This window comes from Lynx rufus, unplaced genomic scaffold (assembly GCF_022079265.1).
Source record: "Lynx rufus isolate CCGP_SWC_20201006 ecotype Redwood Valley unplaced genomic scaffold, mLynRuf1.p SCAF_3, whole genome shotgun sequence".
Classification (NCBI taxonomy): domain Eukaryota; kingdom Metazoa; phylum Chordata; class Mammalia; order Carnivora; family Felidae; genus Lynx; species Lynx rufus.
In genome coordinates this window covers 10,738,508-10,755,353 of record NW_025814845.1, presented here as the reverse complement: position 1 = coordinate 10,755,353, position 16,846 = coordinate 10,738,508, and the positions used below count along the sequence as shown (strand labels likewise).

The window sequence follows — 16,846 nt, the reverse complement described above, 5'->3', positions numbered from 1 at the left end:
CAATGAAAAAATGTTAGATTTAAAATATTAAATTTTTTTTAATGTTTATTTATTTCTGAAACAGAGAGAGACAGAGCATGAGTGGGGGAGGGGCAGAGAAAGAGGGAGACACAGAATCAGAAGCAGGCTCCAGGCTCTGAGCTGTCAGCACAGAGCCCTACGCGGGGCTCGAACTCACAAACCGTGAGATCATGAGCTGAACCAAAGTCGGTCACTCAACTGACTGAGCCACACAGGCGCCCCTTAGATTTAAAATATTAAAGAACTGAAAAGACAGTTGGGAATACCCAGGCTAATGTTAGAGGTAAGTAGAAAATAAAGGCAAAGCTATTTAGGTTTGAAGTCCTTTTTAAATATTGTATACTTGTGCTTTTCTGGTTAACTAGGCAAAAGGATCAGAATTCAAGCCCAAGTTTGTCTAAGATAGACATTCTTACAGATCTTCTGCAGATTAAGCTAGGCTTCTCAGGGCCATGCCTTCAGTGTAAAAGCAACCAGACCTAAAATCATCCTTCCTCTCTGTAGTTCCAAAACTGTTGCCTGATGAGCAGAACAGGAAAAGGTGAAAAATATATGAGATTGAATTTGTCACAGACTGGCCTACTAGCAGATCTGTATCAAGTCAATCAAGGAACCTCAAGCTATAATATTGGTTTGAAGTGTTACTATGGTCTGAATTTTTGTGTTGCCCAAAATTCATATGTTGAAAACTTAATGCCCAAAGTAATATTAAGAGGTGGAGCCTTCTGGAGGTGATTAGATCATGAATGTGGAGCTCTCATGGGATTGGGATTAATGTGATTAGTACCCTTTTAAAGGTGGCCCCAGAGAGCTAGCTCACCCCTTCCACTTATGTGAGGACACATAGAGAAGTTGGCCTTCTGTATGTAACCCAGGGGAAAGCCTTCACCAAAATCTGACCATGCTGGCACTCTAGCCTGGACTTCTAGCCACCCAATTTCTGTTATTTTGTTATAACAGCCTCAATGGACTAACACAAATATTTATTAGTTTCCTACTGTTACAACAAATTAACACAGATTTAGTGGCTTATGGTGACACTAACACTAATTTACTATCTTAGAGTTCTGGGATCCGAAGTCTGAAGTGGGCCTCAGTGGGCTAAAATCAAGTTGTTGGCAGTGCTGTATTACATTATGAAAGAAGCCCCAGGGAGAATACATTTTCTTGTGTTCTGCAAGTTTTAGAGGTTGCCAGCATTCTGTGGCTTGTGGCTTCTTTGCATCGTTACAATTTTTTAATGTTTATTTATTTTTGAGAGAGAGAGAGTGAGCACACGAGATGGGGAGAGGCAGAGAGAGGAGGAGAAACAGAATCCAAAACAGGCCCCAGGATCTGAGCTGTCAGCTCAGAGCTCCATGCAGTGCTCAAACTCACAGATTGTGAGATCATGACCTAAGCTGAAGTCTGACGCTTAACTGACTGAGCCATACAGGCACCCCCACCTCTTTTCATCTTTAAAGCCAGCAATGGCCAGTTGAGTCTTTCTGATGATACCATTTCATTCTGACTCTTCTGCCTCTCTCATCCCAATTTAAAGCTTTTTATGATTATAGTGCATCTATCAGTATGATCTTATTTTACGGTCAGCTGATTGGCAACTGACCATCAAATTCCATCTGTAATCTTAGTTCCGTCTTGCCATGTAACATGATTTATTCACGGGTAGTGGATATTGGAACATGAACATTTCTGTGGGACCATTCATTATTCTACCTACCACAAGATGGTTTCTAACTGATAATTGCCTTTACATGCCTTCTGGAAACAAACAGTAAGCATTTTGGGAAGGGGGTACATCCATCCTAGGCCTTAGGGAATATTTAATCTTTCGAAGGCAAAAGCCAGTAAGTACTGAATTAAGTGAAAAAAGAAACAGGCAAGATAAGCAAGAACCACGAGACAGCAGAACACACTCATACGCTGTAAGATTTTGGAATGATGAGATACTTATCTTTGTTATTTTTATTTTTAATTATTGTTTGGAGTTTATTTATTTTGAGATAGAGCACAAGTGGGAGAGGAACAGAGAGAGAGGGAGAGAGAGATATTCCTAAGCAGCCTCCACAGTGTCAGCGCAGAGCTCAATGCCAGCTCAGTCCTACGAACCATGAGATCATGACCTGAGCCGAAATCAAGAGTCACACACTTAACCAACTGAGCCGCTGAGTGCCGCTTTATTATTTTTTGAATGTTTTGATATTTTGAGAGAGAGAGACAGAGTGAATGAGTGGGAGAGGAGCAGAGAGAGGGAGGGAGGGAGGGAGGGAGGGAGAGAGAAATCCTAAGCAGGTTCCATGCTGTCAGTACAGAGCCCAATGTGGGGCTTGATCCCAGAACTGTGAGATCATGACGTGAGCCAAAATCAAGAGCTGGTCACTTAACCAACTTAGCCACCCTGCCCGTTCCCAGACACTGATTTTTAAAATGATTATGCTTACCATATTTAAAAAATGACAGACCTCAATATTTGCAAGGAATGGGGAGCTATAAAAAAAGATGTTAAATATTTAGGGTACCTGGCTGGTTCACTTGGAAGAGCCTGTGACTCTTGATCTTGGCATCATGGATTTGAGCCCCATGTTAGGTGTAGAGATTACTAAAATAAATAAAAGTTTAAAAAAGATGTTAAATATTTTTAAAAGAACATAGTAAAACTTGTATAAATAAAATTATTAAACTGACAAATCAGCAGATGAACTTCTGCCTCTGACCAGGGGAAAGTTGGAGGGCTTGGACTTATCCTCCTGTGTAGACAGATAGGAACTGAAGTATGCACTTAAAATCATTTTTTTTTCAGCATTGGAAAACAGGTAACATAGCAGTGTGATCCCTGAGAAAAATGGAATTAATGATATAGGCTTTATGATCACTCCACCATTTTGCTTGGAGGTCATATCCAGACTGTAGCACAAGCAGGATGAACCCAAAAAGAGCCCAGTGATCTCACTGACTTGAGAAGATAGAAATCAGCATTCATAGTGTTTCAAGGGGCTAGAATTTGTGGGGCCATACTACCAGAAAGCAGGCAGCTACACAGAAAAAGAGGTCAAGAAACCAGCACGTGTTACCCTCGAATCTTTAAAAACCAGTTAATGCATATGTAATATGACATTCCACAAGGGCTGATAAATAACACTCTTAGAAAAAAATGATTACCAATGAGATGTAATCTGAACAATTTCCAGAACTCACACAGGGTTGGGAGTCATTCAGGTTCCCACCAACCAGAGTAAGAACAATCATGGAATACAAGAGGTATTCAGTGGAGATCCATGAAAGCTAAACATAGTAGTGGGAAGACTTTTTTTGCTTCTGTTTGAAAAACCTTTTTTAAAAGCCTCAAAATGATCTTCAAGTATTTTAACTTCCTGAATAAAGTATGACACTCTTTATTTTTATTTATTTATTTTTTTAATATATGAAATTTATTGTCAAATTGGTTTCCATACAACATCCAGTGCTCATCCCAAAAGGTGCCCTCCTCAATACCCATCACCCACCCTCCCCTCCCTCCCACCCTTCATCAACCCTCAGTTTGTTCTCAGTTTTTAACAGTCTCTTATGCTTCGGCTCTCTCCCACTCTAACGTCCTTTTTTTTTTTTTTTTTTTCCTTCCCCTCCCCCATGGGTTCCTGTTAAGTTTCTCAGGATCCACATAAGAGTGAAACCATATGGTATCTGTCTTTCTCTGTATGGCTTATTTCACTTAGCATCACACTCTCCAGTTCCATCCACGTTGCTACAAAAGGCCATATTTCATTTTTTCTCATTGCCACGTAGTATTCCATTGTGTATATAAACCACAATTTCTTTATCCATTCATCAGTTGATGGACATTTAGGCTCTTTCCATAATTTGGCTATTGTTGAGAGTGCTGCTATAAACATTGGGGTACAAGTGCCCCTATGCATCAGTACTCCTGTATCCCTTGGATAAATTCCTAGCAGTGCTATTGCTGGGTCATAGGGTAGGTCTATTTTTAATTTTCTGAGGAACCTCCACACTGTTTTCCAGAGTGGCTGCACCAATTTGCATTCCCACCAACAGTGCAAGAGGGTTCCCGTTTCTACACATCCTCTCCAGCATGTATAGTCTCCTGATTTGTTCATTTTGGCCACTCTGACTGGCGTGAGGTGATATCTGAGTGTGGTTTTGATTTGTATTTCCCTGATGAGGAGCGACGTTGAACATCTTTTCATGTGCCTGTTGGCCATCCGGATGTCTTCTTTAGAGAAGTGTCTATTCATGTTTTCTGCCCATTTCTTCACTGGGTTATTTGTTTTCCGGGTGTGGAGTTTGGTGAGCTCTTTATAGATTTTGGATACTAGCCCTTTGTCCGATATGTCATTTGCAAATCTCTTTTCCCATTCCGTTGGTTGCCTTTTAGTTTTGTTGGTTGTTTCCTTTGCTGTGCAGAAGCTTTTTATCTTCATAAGGTCCCAGTAATTCACTTTTGCTTTTAATTCCCTTGCCTTTGGGGATGTGTTGAGTAAGAGATTGCTACGGCTGAGGTCAGAGAGGTCTTTTCCTGCTTTCTCCTCTAAGGTTTTGATGGTTTCCTGTCTCACATTCAGGTCCTTTATCCATTTTGAGTTTATTTTTGTGAATGGTGTGAGAAAGTGGTCTAGTTTCAACCTTCTGCATGTTGCTGTCCAGTTCTCCCCGCACCATTTGTTAAAGAGACTGTCTTTTTTCCGTTGGATGTCCTTTCCTGCTTTGTCAAAGATGAGTTGGCCATACGTTTGTGGGTCTAGTTCTGGGGTTTCTATTCTATTCCATTGGTCTGTGTGTCTGTTTTTGTGCCAATACCATGCTGTCTTGATGATGACAGCTTTGTAGTAGAGGCTAAAGTCTGGGATTGTGATGCCTCCTGCTTTGGTCTTCTTCTTCAAAATTACTTTGGCTGTTTGGGGCCTTTTGTGGTTCCATATGAATTTTAGGATTGCTTGTTCTAGTTTCGAGAAGAATGCTGGCGCAATTTTGATTGGGATTGCATTGAATGTGTAGACAGCTTTGGGTAGTATTGACATTTTGACAATATTTATTCTTCCAATCCATGAGCAGGGAATGTCTTTCCATTTCTTTAAATCTTCTTCAATTACCTTCATAAGCTTTCTGTAGTTTTCAGCATACAGATCTTTTACATCTTTGGTTAGATTTATTCCTAGGTATTTTATGCTTCGTGGTGCAGTTGTGAATGGGATCAGTTTCTGTATTTGTCTTTCTGTTGCTTCATTGTTAGTGTATAAGAATGCAACTGAGGGGCGCCTGGGTGGCGCAGTCGGTTAAGCGTCCGACTTCAGCCAGGTCACGATCTCGCGGTCTGTGAGTTCGAGCCCCGCGTCGGGCTCTGGGCTGATGGCTCGGAGCCTGGAGCCTGTTTCTGATTCTGTGTCTCCCTCTCTCTCTGTCCCTCCCCCGTTCATGCTCTGTCTCTCTCTGTCCCAAAAATAATTAAAAAAAAAAAAGTTGAAAAAAAAATGTTAAAAAAAAAAAGAATGCAACTGATTTCTGTACATTGATTTTGTATCCTGCAACTTTGCTGAATTCATGTATCAGTTCTAGCAGACTTTTGGTGGAGTCTATCGGATTTTCCATGTATAATATCATGTCATCTGCAAAAAGCGAAAGCTTGACTTCATCTTTGCCAATTTTGATGCCTTTGATTTCCTTTTGTTGTCTGATTGCTGATGCTAGAACTTCCAGCACTATGTTAAACAACAGCGGTGAGAGTGGGCATCCCTGTCGTGTAGTATGACACTCTTTAAAGGAAAAAAAAATCCAGCATTCACTGTGTAAAATTCATAATGTCTGGCATCCACATGCAATTATTAGATGTGCAAAAGAGCAGGAAAATGTGTCTCATCATCAGGAGAAATTGATATTAATAGAAATTAATTAATAGAAATTGATAGTTAATAATTAGACTAGAAATAATAGAATTAGCAGATAAGGATGTTAAAACTGCTTTTAGAATTTGCACAGTGTACTCACTGATCAAGGGATAACATACACATAATGAAGAGCAATATGGAGAATGTAAAAAGGAAAACGGTGTAGAAAGGAAACAAATGGTGCTGGATCAAATAGATGTCAATATAGAAAATATAGAAAATATAGAAAAAAAGATGTCTGTATGGAAAAAATATCATTCCTATCACATCATTCACAAAAAAATAATCAAAAAGGACCATAAACCTAAATGTAAAACTTAAATCTAAAACTTTTTTAAAAAGGAGTGCAAGCAGAGGAGGGGCAGAGAGAGTAGAAGACAGAGAGAATCCCAAGTAGGCTCCACACTGTCAGCGCAGAGCCCAGTGTGGGCCTCAATCCCATGAACCATGAGATCATGACTTGAGCCGAAATCAAGAGTTGGACACTTAACCAACTGAGCCACCGAGGCACCCCTAAATCTCTAAAATTTTTAAGAGAAAACCTTTGCAGCCCTATGGCAGCACTAAAAATCTGAAGAGGTATAGCTAATAAACTAATGGTGGCAATATATTAGGATACTAAAAATTGTTATTTAACCTAAAACAATATTGTGGGAGGTGAGAGTCAGAGAAGGGAACATATAATAGATGTGACAGAAAACAAATAACAAGATGATAGTTATAAACCCACTGATATTGATAATTACATTAAATGTTAATGGTCTAAACATTTCAATTAAAAAGTAGAGATTTACTGACTGCATAAAAATGGAAGATTCAACTGTGTGTTGTAAGAAACTCCATGTAAGTATAAAGGGATAACATAAAGGTTAAAAAGGATGCAAAAATATAAAATAAAAATGCTATGGGACATCTGGGTGGCTCAGTTAATTAAGTGTCTGACTCTTGGTTTCAGCTCAGGTCATGATCTCATGGTTTGTGGGATCAAGCCCCGTGTCGGGCTCTGCACTGATAGCTCAGAGTCTGCTTGGGTTTTCTCTCTCCCTCCCTCCCTCCCTCCCTCTGTCTCTCTCTCTCTCTCTCTGCCCCTCCTCCACTGTCCCCACCTCTCTCTTTCTATCTCAAAAATAAACTTTAAAAATTTTTTTTTAAAAATGAAGAAAAACGCTAATCATGAGAAAGTTGTTATGGCTGATGTGACATGAGACACAGTAGACATCAAGGAATAGGGCTTTAGAACAAGGGTAAAGAACATTTTGTTAATGATGATGAAGTAAATTCACAAAGAACCAATAAGAAACGTATGCACCAAAAAAGCCCCACACATAAACACCTAATTAACAGAGCTTCAAAATGCACAAAGCAAAAGCTGACAGAACCTAATGGAGAATGATCTACAGAAATACAGAAGACTTCAAAACAAAACAAAACAAACAAAAAAACAAAACTGTAGAAGACTTAAAGAACACTATCAGTCAAGTAGGCCTGACATTCATAGTACAATCTACTCAATAACTGCAAATACACATTCTTTTCAAGTGTACATGGAATTCTCCAATGTACTTCATATGCTACTTGTAAACCTCAACAAATATAAAATGATTGCAGTCTTACACAACATGCTTTATGGATCACAAGGATTCAGTTGGAATTTAGTAACAAAGATTTCTGGAAAATGACCAAATTTTTGGAAATTAAACAACACATTTATAGCCTGTGTGTAAGAGAAGACAACATAAGAGAAATTGCAAACATTTTGAACTGAATGAAAATGTAAAGATAGGTGATCAGAATTTATGAGATGGAGCTAAAATAATGAATATAGAGAAGCTTATAGCTTTAAATGCTTTAATTAGAAAAGGACAATTGGGGTGCCTGGGTGGCTCAGTCAGTTGAGTGTCTGACTCTTGATTGCAGCTCAGGTCATGATTCCAGGGTTGTAGGATTGAGCCCTGCATTGGCCTCTGTGCTGAGTGTGGATCCTACTTAAGATTCTGTCTCTTTCTCCCTCTGCCCCTCTCCTTCCCACACTTTCCCTCTCTAAAAATAAAAAATTTTTAAAAGGGCAATGGAAAAAATCTGTGATCTAAGCTTCCTCCTGGAAAACTTAGAAAAATTAAGTGCAAATGCAACAAAAGTAATTAGAAGGAAGGATGTAATAAAGGTATGGCAGAAATCAAAATCACAGAAATGGATGGACAATAAAGAAAATCATTGAAACCATCAGTGGTATTTTGAAAAGACCAATAAAATTGCTAAAATTTTGTCTGGGCTGATTAATGAAAAAGGAGAGAAGATACTTAAACCAACACAGGGGGCAGGGGGCACTTAGCGCAGTCAGTTAAGCCATTAAGTGTCCAACTTTGGCTCAGGTCATGATCTCATGGTCCGTGAGTTTGAGCCCCATGTCCAGCTTTGTGCAGACAGCTCAGAGCCAGGAGCCTGCTTCGGATTCTGTGTCTCCCTCTCTCTCTCTCTGCACCTCCCCTGCTCGTGCTCTGTATCTCTCTCTCTCTCAAAAATAAACATTTTAAAAATTAAAAAAAATACTGGGAATGATAGAGGGCTATCACTACAGATTCTACAGACATTAAAGGGTAATAAGAAACTCTTTTGGACAACTTTCTGCAAATAAATACTATAACTTATAAGATACCAATGGCCAAAAATGACTTAGGTAAGAAATAGATAATCTGAGTATTTTTTTATTGATTAAAAAAACTGAATTATAATTTAAAACCTTACCATAAAGCAAACTTCAGGTCTGATTTATAGTTAATGAATAAATATTAAAATATACAAACTCAGGAAATAGAGAATAGCTATCTTCTCGGTTTGCTTTATGAGGCCAGCATTATTCTGTTACAAAACAGAATAGAGACATTTCAATAGAAAGAATGCTAACAGTTTTTAGTCATCAAGGAGCTGCAGATTACAACCACATGCACATTCATTAGAGTGTGAAAGTTGATAAGGTTCTGGTGCAACTGGATCTCTTGTATTATTACTGATGGGAATGTAAAAGACTACAGCCATTTTGCAAAAATGACTATTTGGTTTCTTAAAATTTTAACAACAAACCAAAGCAACTCTACAACTAACTTCAGCAATAACAATCTTAGATATTTATTAGAGAAATATATATTTATAAAGATTTATACATGCATGTACATACCAGCTTTATTTATAATAATCACACATTCTAAATAACCCAAATGACCATTAACATGAGAATTGATGATTTATAATATATCCATATAACAGAATACATCTCCACAATTAAAAGGAAAATACTACTGATACATGTAACACCATGAATAAATTTCAGACTTTTGGTCAAAAGAAGCAAGATACAAAAGAGTGTGTATTTTGTGATTCCATTTAGATGCAGCTCTAGAAAAGACAAGTCTAGTTTATAATGACAAAATAGATTAGTGTTTCTTTGGGCTTTGGATTATTTCAGGCAATTTACTCAAAATGGCACAAGGGTACCATTTGAGCTGATGGAAATATTCTGTCTTGATTGTGTTCTTGATTAAATGAAAGTATGCATTTGTCAAAATTTATTGAACTTTATCCTTAAAATGGATACGTGGTATTGTATGAAAATTGTATCTCTTTAAAGTTGACTCTAAATCAGAGGGTATGTTTGTCAGATTGTACAATAGAGGGAATTTGTGAAATGGAATATATATAGAGTAGAAGAAATTAACCATAATACAGTTATGAAAAGAGAGAGGTAAAATACAGAAGAGAGCAACATAAAGTATATAATGAGGATGACTTAGACCCTTTTATTCAGTCTTATGAAGGGTGTTGTCAGCAACAGATGCTCACTAAAGGAATTACTTTACGCAGAAGAAAAGTAGTCCAAGAAGCATGCTTTGAGTTATAATCAGTAACGAAGAGCAAAGACAAGGGTAAATATGTCTCTAAACATAAAAGAACATAATGCTCGGGAAAGTACACAGAGCGATAGCGTATATGGGGAGAAGGTCTGAGTCTTGCAATGATGGGTAAAGATTTGATTAACTTTAGATTTATATCCTGATTTCAGGGTTAACTTAAGAAAAGCATAGAAATAAAGGAAACAATTTTCAAACTGAGAAGAACAAATGGAATGAAGAATATTCAGTCAATTCCAGAATTTGCAAGAAAGGAGCGAAACAGAAACATAGCACCTTGATACAAATAGAAAAAAAGTAGATAAAAATTTAAACCCAAATATATTGGTAACTTTTAAATTTAAATTACTAACTTCAGACAAAATGTCAGAGTGTTTTTATTTTATTTTTTTTCCCTCAGAGTGTTTTTAAAAAGATATTCCACATTAACAATACAGGAAGTTTGTAAAATAATTGAAAAAGACCCATCATGGAAACAATACCAAAAAATGTTTTATTTTATAGCTGTATACTATTAGACCATATAGTCAATGTATAATATTAGACCATATAGTCTAATGCAAAACTCATTGCTAGAAATAAATTAGGTGACTTCATAATTGTATAAAAGTTCTATTCACCAGGAAGCTATGAAAGTTATAAAATTATAAACACTTGATAATACAGCCTAAAAAATATATAAAACAACAAAGAAATAGAAAAAGTCACAATTTTATGGAAGATTTAAGATACTTTTCTCAACAACTGAGAAGAGACATAACAGAAATGAATAAGGATAATTTAAAGAGTACAGTTAACATGCTAACCTAATGGACAAATACAGAATGCTGTATCCACCAATTTAGAGTGCATGTTCTTTTCAAGTATATGTAGAGAATTTTCAAAAGTTGTCTATATCAACCACATAAACAATCTCAGAAAATTTCAAAGGATTGAAATTATATTGGGCATTTTCTTCAAATAAATTAAGAAATATGCTTCCAAAACCCATGGATCCAAAAAGTAGTCATAATAGAAATTAGGAAATATTTTGACCAAATGATGAGAGAATACGAATGTATCAAAAGTTGTGTAATGCAGCTTAAAGGAGTACTTAGATGGAAATTGATAGCTTTAAATACATGTTAGGAAAGAAGAACAGCTGAAAGTTAATGAGATAAACATTCATTTAAAAAGGAAAAATAAGAGCCAAATAAACTCAAAATAGAGGACATGAAATAAAAGCAGGAGCATAAATTAGTGGATAAGAAAACACACATACAAAAGAGATCAAGGAATCAAAAGAAAGTTCTTTTTAAATTAAAAAAAAAATTGAGAAATCTTTAATGAGCTTGATTGAGAAAAAAGAGAAAGCATAAATAACCAAAGTAAGGAATAAGAAGCAAAAAGGACACAGCTGCTGATATTGTTGGACATTAGATAAAAACATATACTGAAACATTTTATGCAAGTAAATTGAGAAATATAGTTGAAATGGCAGTAACATAAGAAACAGAATACCTTGGGTGCGGGTGGCTCACTCAGTTAAGCCTCCGACTTTGGTTCAGGTCATGATCTCGTGGTTGGTGAGTTTAAGCCTTGTGTCAGGCTCTGTGCTAACAGCTTAGAGCCTGGAGCCCGCTTCAGTTTCTGCATCTCTCTCTTTGGAGGATCCGAAGCAGACTCCTCACTGAGAACAGAGAACCTGTTGAGGGGTTGTACCCACTAACGTGAGATTATGAACTGGGCCAAAGTTGGATGCTTAATCGACTGAGCCCCCCAGGTGCCCCAAGTGGTGTTATTTTAAAAGAATGTAGCCAACATTATATTTAATGATGAAACTTTGAATGCTTTCACACTTAGATCGGACATAAGTAGTTAACCTTCAAAATAAAACTGACAGTTATTTTACCAGCGAAAGATGGATTTATTTAGGAATAGCAGAGACTTGTCATCCTGGACAAGCAAGCTGGGGCAAAACCATAGGCAAGTCCCCTGAACAAGTTTCTTTTTTTATACAGGAAAAGGAGGAAGTTGGGTGGGCTCTTATAAACATTGGAGCCAACTGGGAGTTCAGAGTATAGTGGCCTTTCATTGGCTGAGTTATGACAGTCTCTCATTGGCTAAACTGTTGCCAGGGGAGGAGGAAAGCCTTCTTTTTTCCTTCTGGGCCAGTCAGGTAGTATCCACATGCAAAGTCCCTCTCTTCATTTAGGCTGCAGTTGACAACTAGTGATAGGACATGAGAGTTCCCACTGCTGGCCTCCTGCCTCCATTCTAAATGAAATTTCCTTTTATTAATTTTCACAAAGTCAAGGATGTCTACTATCATCACTAATTTTCAGTATCATAATGGAGGCTTAAGCTAAGGTGGTAAGGCAAGAACAGGAAAAAAGAAAGCAGTAAGGATTTGAAAGGAGAAAACAAAACTACCATTATCTATAGATAATGTGTTTGTGTATGTAAAGAATATCCAGATAAGTTTTTATAGAGAATTTAGCAATGTTGCTAGATATTGAGTCAATATACAAACATCAATTATGTTTCCATAATTGATTTCCAGAAACAAAACTTTTGATTAAAGATGTTTATGGTAGCACCAACACTATGCACTATGAATAAATAATTAACAGGATATATGTAAGACCTTGGTGTTATCTAGGGAGGAGCTGAGAAACTCAATAAAACAAAAGTGTAAGTCCTTATTTGTTTTCTTCTTTTCAAACAAATCTAGGAAACATTCAGCATTTAAATTCAGTTGGCTTACATAGGCAATACATTATATAGGCTTATACATTTTGTCCAATATATGTCACAGAAAAACATCTTAAAATAATTGTTTACAATGTTATTTTTGGAGCACATTGGTAAATAGAATATCTTAGTAATAGAAAGAGATTTAGGGTTCTTTCAGTCTGAGTCTTTACCCAAACTGGAAGTCTTTTATATAGCATCCTTTTTTTTTTTAATTTTTTTAAATGTTTATTTTTGTTTTTTTTATTTTTTGGTTTATTTTATTTTATTTTTTAATTTTATTTTTTTAATATGAAATTTATTGTCAAATTGGTTTCCATATACAACATCTAGTGCTCATCCCAACAGGTGCCCTCCTCGATGCCCATCACCCACCCTCCCCACCCTCCCACCCCCCATCAACCCTCAGTTTGTTCTCAGTTTTTTAAGAGTCTCTTATGGTTTGGCTCCCTCCCTCTCTAACCTTTTTTTTTTCCTTCCCCTCCCCCCATGGTCTTCTGTTAAGTTTCTCAGGATCCACATAAGAGTGAAAACATATGGTATCTGTCTTTCTCTGTATGGCTTATTTCACTTAGCATAACACTCTCCAGTTCCATCCACATTGCTACAAAATGCCATATTTCATTCTTTCTCATTGCCACGTAGTATTCCATTGTGTATATAAAACCACAGTTTCTTTATCCATTCATCAGTTGATGGACATTTAGGCTCTTTCCATAATTTGGCTATTGTTGAGAGTGCTGCTATAAACATTGGGGTACAAGTGCCCCTATACATCAGCACTCCTGTATCCCTGGGGTAAATTCCTAGCAGTGCTATTGCTGGGTCATAGGGTAGTTCTATTTTTAATTTTTTGAGGAACCTCCACACTGTTTTCCAGAGTGGCTGCACCCATTTGCATTCCCACCAACGGTGCAAGAGGGTTCCTGTTTCTCCACATCCTCTCCAGCATCTATAGTCTCCTGGTTTGTTCATTTTAGCCACTCTGACTGGCGTGAGGTGGTATATCAGTGTGGTTTTGATTTGTATTTCCCTGATGAGGCATTCTTGAAAGCTCTTTCTGGTGATAGTTCATTCACTTTCTGCCTGAAATTTCCACTATTGGAACTAGTACTGAATCGTTTCACGAAGATTTTATTAAGTACGTGTTTACCAAGTATCATGATAACTATCTTGTCAAATCTAAGACATCAGTTGTAAGTTGTATTATTTCTTCATGTTCTACTAAATGAAAAAAATGTTGCCACTCCTTGGCTATAACACACCATTGATTTTAATATACATCTTGATTTCAAAGATACTAAAAAACATTTTTTTTAAAGCATCTTATGGGGGTGACTGGGTGACTCAGTCGGTTGACCATCCAGCTCTTGATTTTGGCTCACATCATGATCTCATGGTTTGTGGGATCGAGCCCCATCCCGGGCTCCTTGTTGACAGCATGGAGCTTGCCTAGATTCTCTCTCTCCTCTCTCCTTCCCCTGCTTGCACACATTCTCTCTCAAAATAAATAAACATTTTTAAAAAATAAAACATTTTATGATTTATGAAATATTTCCACTGTTTTATAATTTAGGAATACCACTAAAAAAAAATCTACTTTAGTTTTCTTTGTTCAGAGCCATCATGCTACCTTTAAGTTGTTTTCTTCCCTAAGTTCCTTTTCTTGGTTTCCTGGTTATTTTGCCGTTCTGGTCATTTTTCTTGAGATGCCTTGTAGTTTATTAAGTTGCTTAAAATTGAATAAGATACAGGTACAGACTTCAAAAAGAAAATTGTAAAATACTAAAATCAGTATATTCAGAAGGTAGAATACTCTTGTAAATTCATGAATTAGGGTCTTGTTAACCTGACAAGATATTCAGTAATTTTTTCCTTAAAACAAGGCAGTCCATAACCATGAAAAAATTGTTGTGTTTTCATTTATACAAGTATGTAGATTTAAATTTTGCACATCATACTTTTCACAGCAAGATTTTCTCATTCATTTACTCATTCTTTTAATTGGGGTTAAAGATGCTACTTTCTTTTACGTTAACATTTTTTATAACAAATATAAACTGGAATGTAGTACATGTTTTGTTTTTTATTCTGTCTACAAAATTATTACTGCTTATAATATTTCAACCTCAGAATATTTCTAAGTAACAAAGATATTTACTTGTTTTAGTTGTGAATATTTACATTTGAATATTTTAATTTCACAATCATGTGATTTCTGATAGTCATTGTTTGATTGTTTATTGTGTGTTGCCTACTTCAGCTTAATACACGTTAAGGAAAAATGACACCTTATAGTATGTAAAATTTATAAATTTCTAAATCATATAGAGTTCATGGTTTTTGATTATTATAAAATTAACTCTTCCAGTAGGTTATATATTTTTCTCTCTTTTACAACACAGGTTTTGAGAGTATTTTAGAAGGGCTTTATGGACCACGGCTACGAAGAGACCTCAGTTTATTTGAAGGTAATGCTTTTTAAATTTTATTTTAAAACTCTGTCCCATTTAATAAACAAAAAATGGTTGTTCTATGCTAACTTTATATTAAATATGAATTTGTGGTCTTGTTTTTTAGTATTTTTAAATGAATAAATAAAATCCAAATATTTTGTTTTATAAATCTTTTTAAAAACTTTACTACACTGATTGAAATGGAAACTGAAGCTTGTTTTTGGCTTAATGGTACAATTTAATTTTTATTACATATTATGTGTCCTCACTTATTCTTAAAGAAGATTTAAGTAAATATTTTCTGTTGCTCATGAGATAGGCAGCCTGGAAATCAGATTGTCATTCTGAAAAATCCTGCCATGTGTGTTCAGAATCTTATATTTATGTATAATACTATTTGTTACGTAGTATAGCCATCTCTTTCAAACGCTGTAGCATAAATCCTAGTGGAAGATTTTGATTTATGATATAATTACTGTGATACCCTAGTTCAGTTGTTTTATTGCTTGCTTGGAAATGTAGAGCACTAGGAAAGAACAGTTTTGTAGACATCTGAAATTATATTCCTGTTTATTCACAAAATGGGTAGTGCTAGTATAGATTTACTGCTTTGATTTTGATCAAATTATTTCTGAGTCTTGTATGGGGTCAGTTTTATGTACTAACTCTGTTACCTTCTATCCTGTGGTACCTGCCATTCTACCAAGACCCAAGACATCTCTACAGGCCCTTCTCTCTTCTGTATAAATAAGTCTTTAAGTTGAGGGAGTGATGGTGGGAGTTGAGGAAGTGATGATGGGAGTAGTCAGAGTTTTCTGCTCTTTCTTTATTAATGTTGAGCAGGATAATTGAGTTATAAATTGTAGATCTGAAAGTATCTGTGAAGATCATTTGTCCTAACCACCTGTCTTCAGTGAGATGAATTGATACACATGTAGAACACGACTTTAAGAATGAAGATTCCAAAATGTGCTTGTTCTTGTGTTTTATTATTCTTATAGCTAAGATCATTTTTTATTTCTTTTAACTTTAATCATTTCTCATCTTGTCATAATTCAGCACTGAATTAAGTATTTTTACCTGATATATTTTTTAGCAGTACTAACTGTAATTTCACCTATATTTCTGAGCTTACAAATGAACAAAGGAAACATTTAAAGAAACAAAAATTTAACCTATGCTTGACCTATTTCTTCAGCCTTCCTTTCTTAACCTGCTCTCCTCATTCATGTCAGAAGTCAACATTATACTTAATTGTCTTCTGGTAACCCAAATTACAACTTAAGACTCTTAGCCTGTTGCTTCCCCTACTTTCATTTGTTTATACATTGTATATGTATGTGTATATTTATGTTCATTCAGAAATTGTTTATTATGCAAAGGGCAGAATGTTCTAAGGAAATAAATGCTTTGTTTTTTGTTTCTAGGCTAGTATTCCTTTAGTATGCACGTTTTACATATTTATTTTAGGGAATTTGAAAATACAGATAAGCCAGAAAGAAAAACATTACTCCTAGTCCCACAATCCATAGATAACCTTTAAACATTTTTATATAAATGTAAGATATGTGCTTGTGTATATTTATTCTTTTATTATAGTAGTGTATACTCTATGCACAGTGTATATAGTTTCTGTGCATATTGTGTTCACTGGTATATCATTTTGGTGTATAACGCCTAGATCATCTTTCATCTTTCTTAACAGTATTTCATTGTAGATCTATTTATAATTAATTTACTTAGTTGATTTAATCACCCATTGCGGTATATCTCATTCCATTTATTTAAATTCAGATAGATCTTATACTTTATGTCCTTTTTAGTGCTTTTTTTG

General features: G+C 35.8%; 1 protein-coding gene across 6 annotated transcripts in view; it reads left to right on the top strand.

The window, feature by feature from the left end:
• LCORL (ligand dependent nuclear receptor corepressor like) overlaps window positions 1-16,846 on the top strand; it is a 164,425-nt gene that overhangs the window by 34,676 nt on the left and 112,903 nt on the right. For all 6 annotated transcript variants that reach the window (XM_047090449.1, XM_047090447.1, XM_047090446.1 and 3 more), the window contains exon 2: window positions 14,962-15,027. In XM_047090449.1, the coding sequence (XP_046946405.1) occupies window positions 14,962-15,027 (66 nt within the window). The remainder of the gene's footprint in view (window positions 1-14,961; window positions 15,028-16,846) is intronic.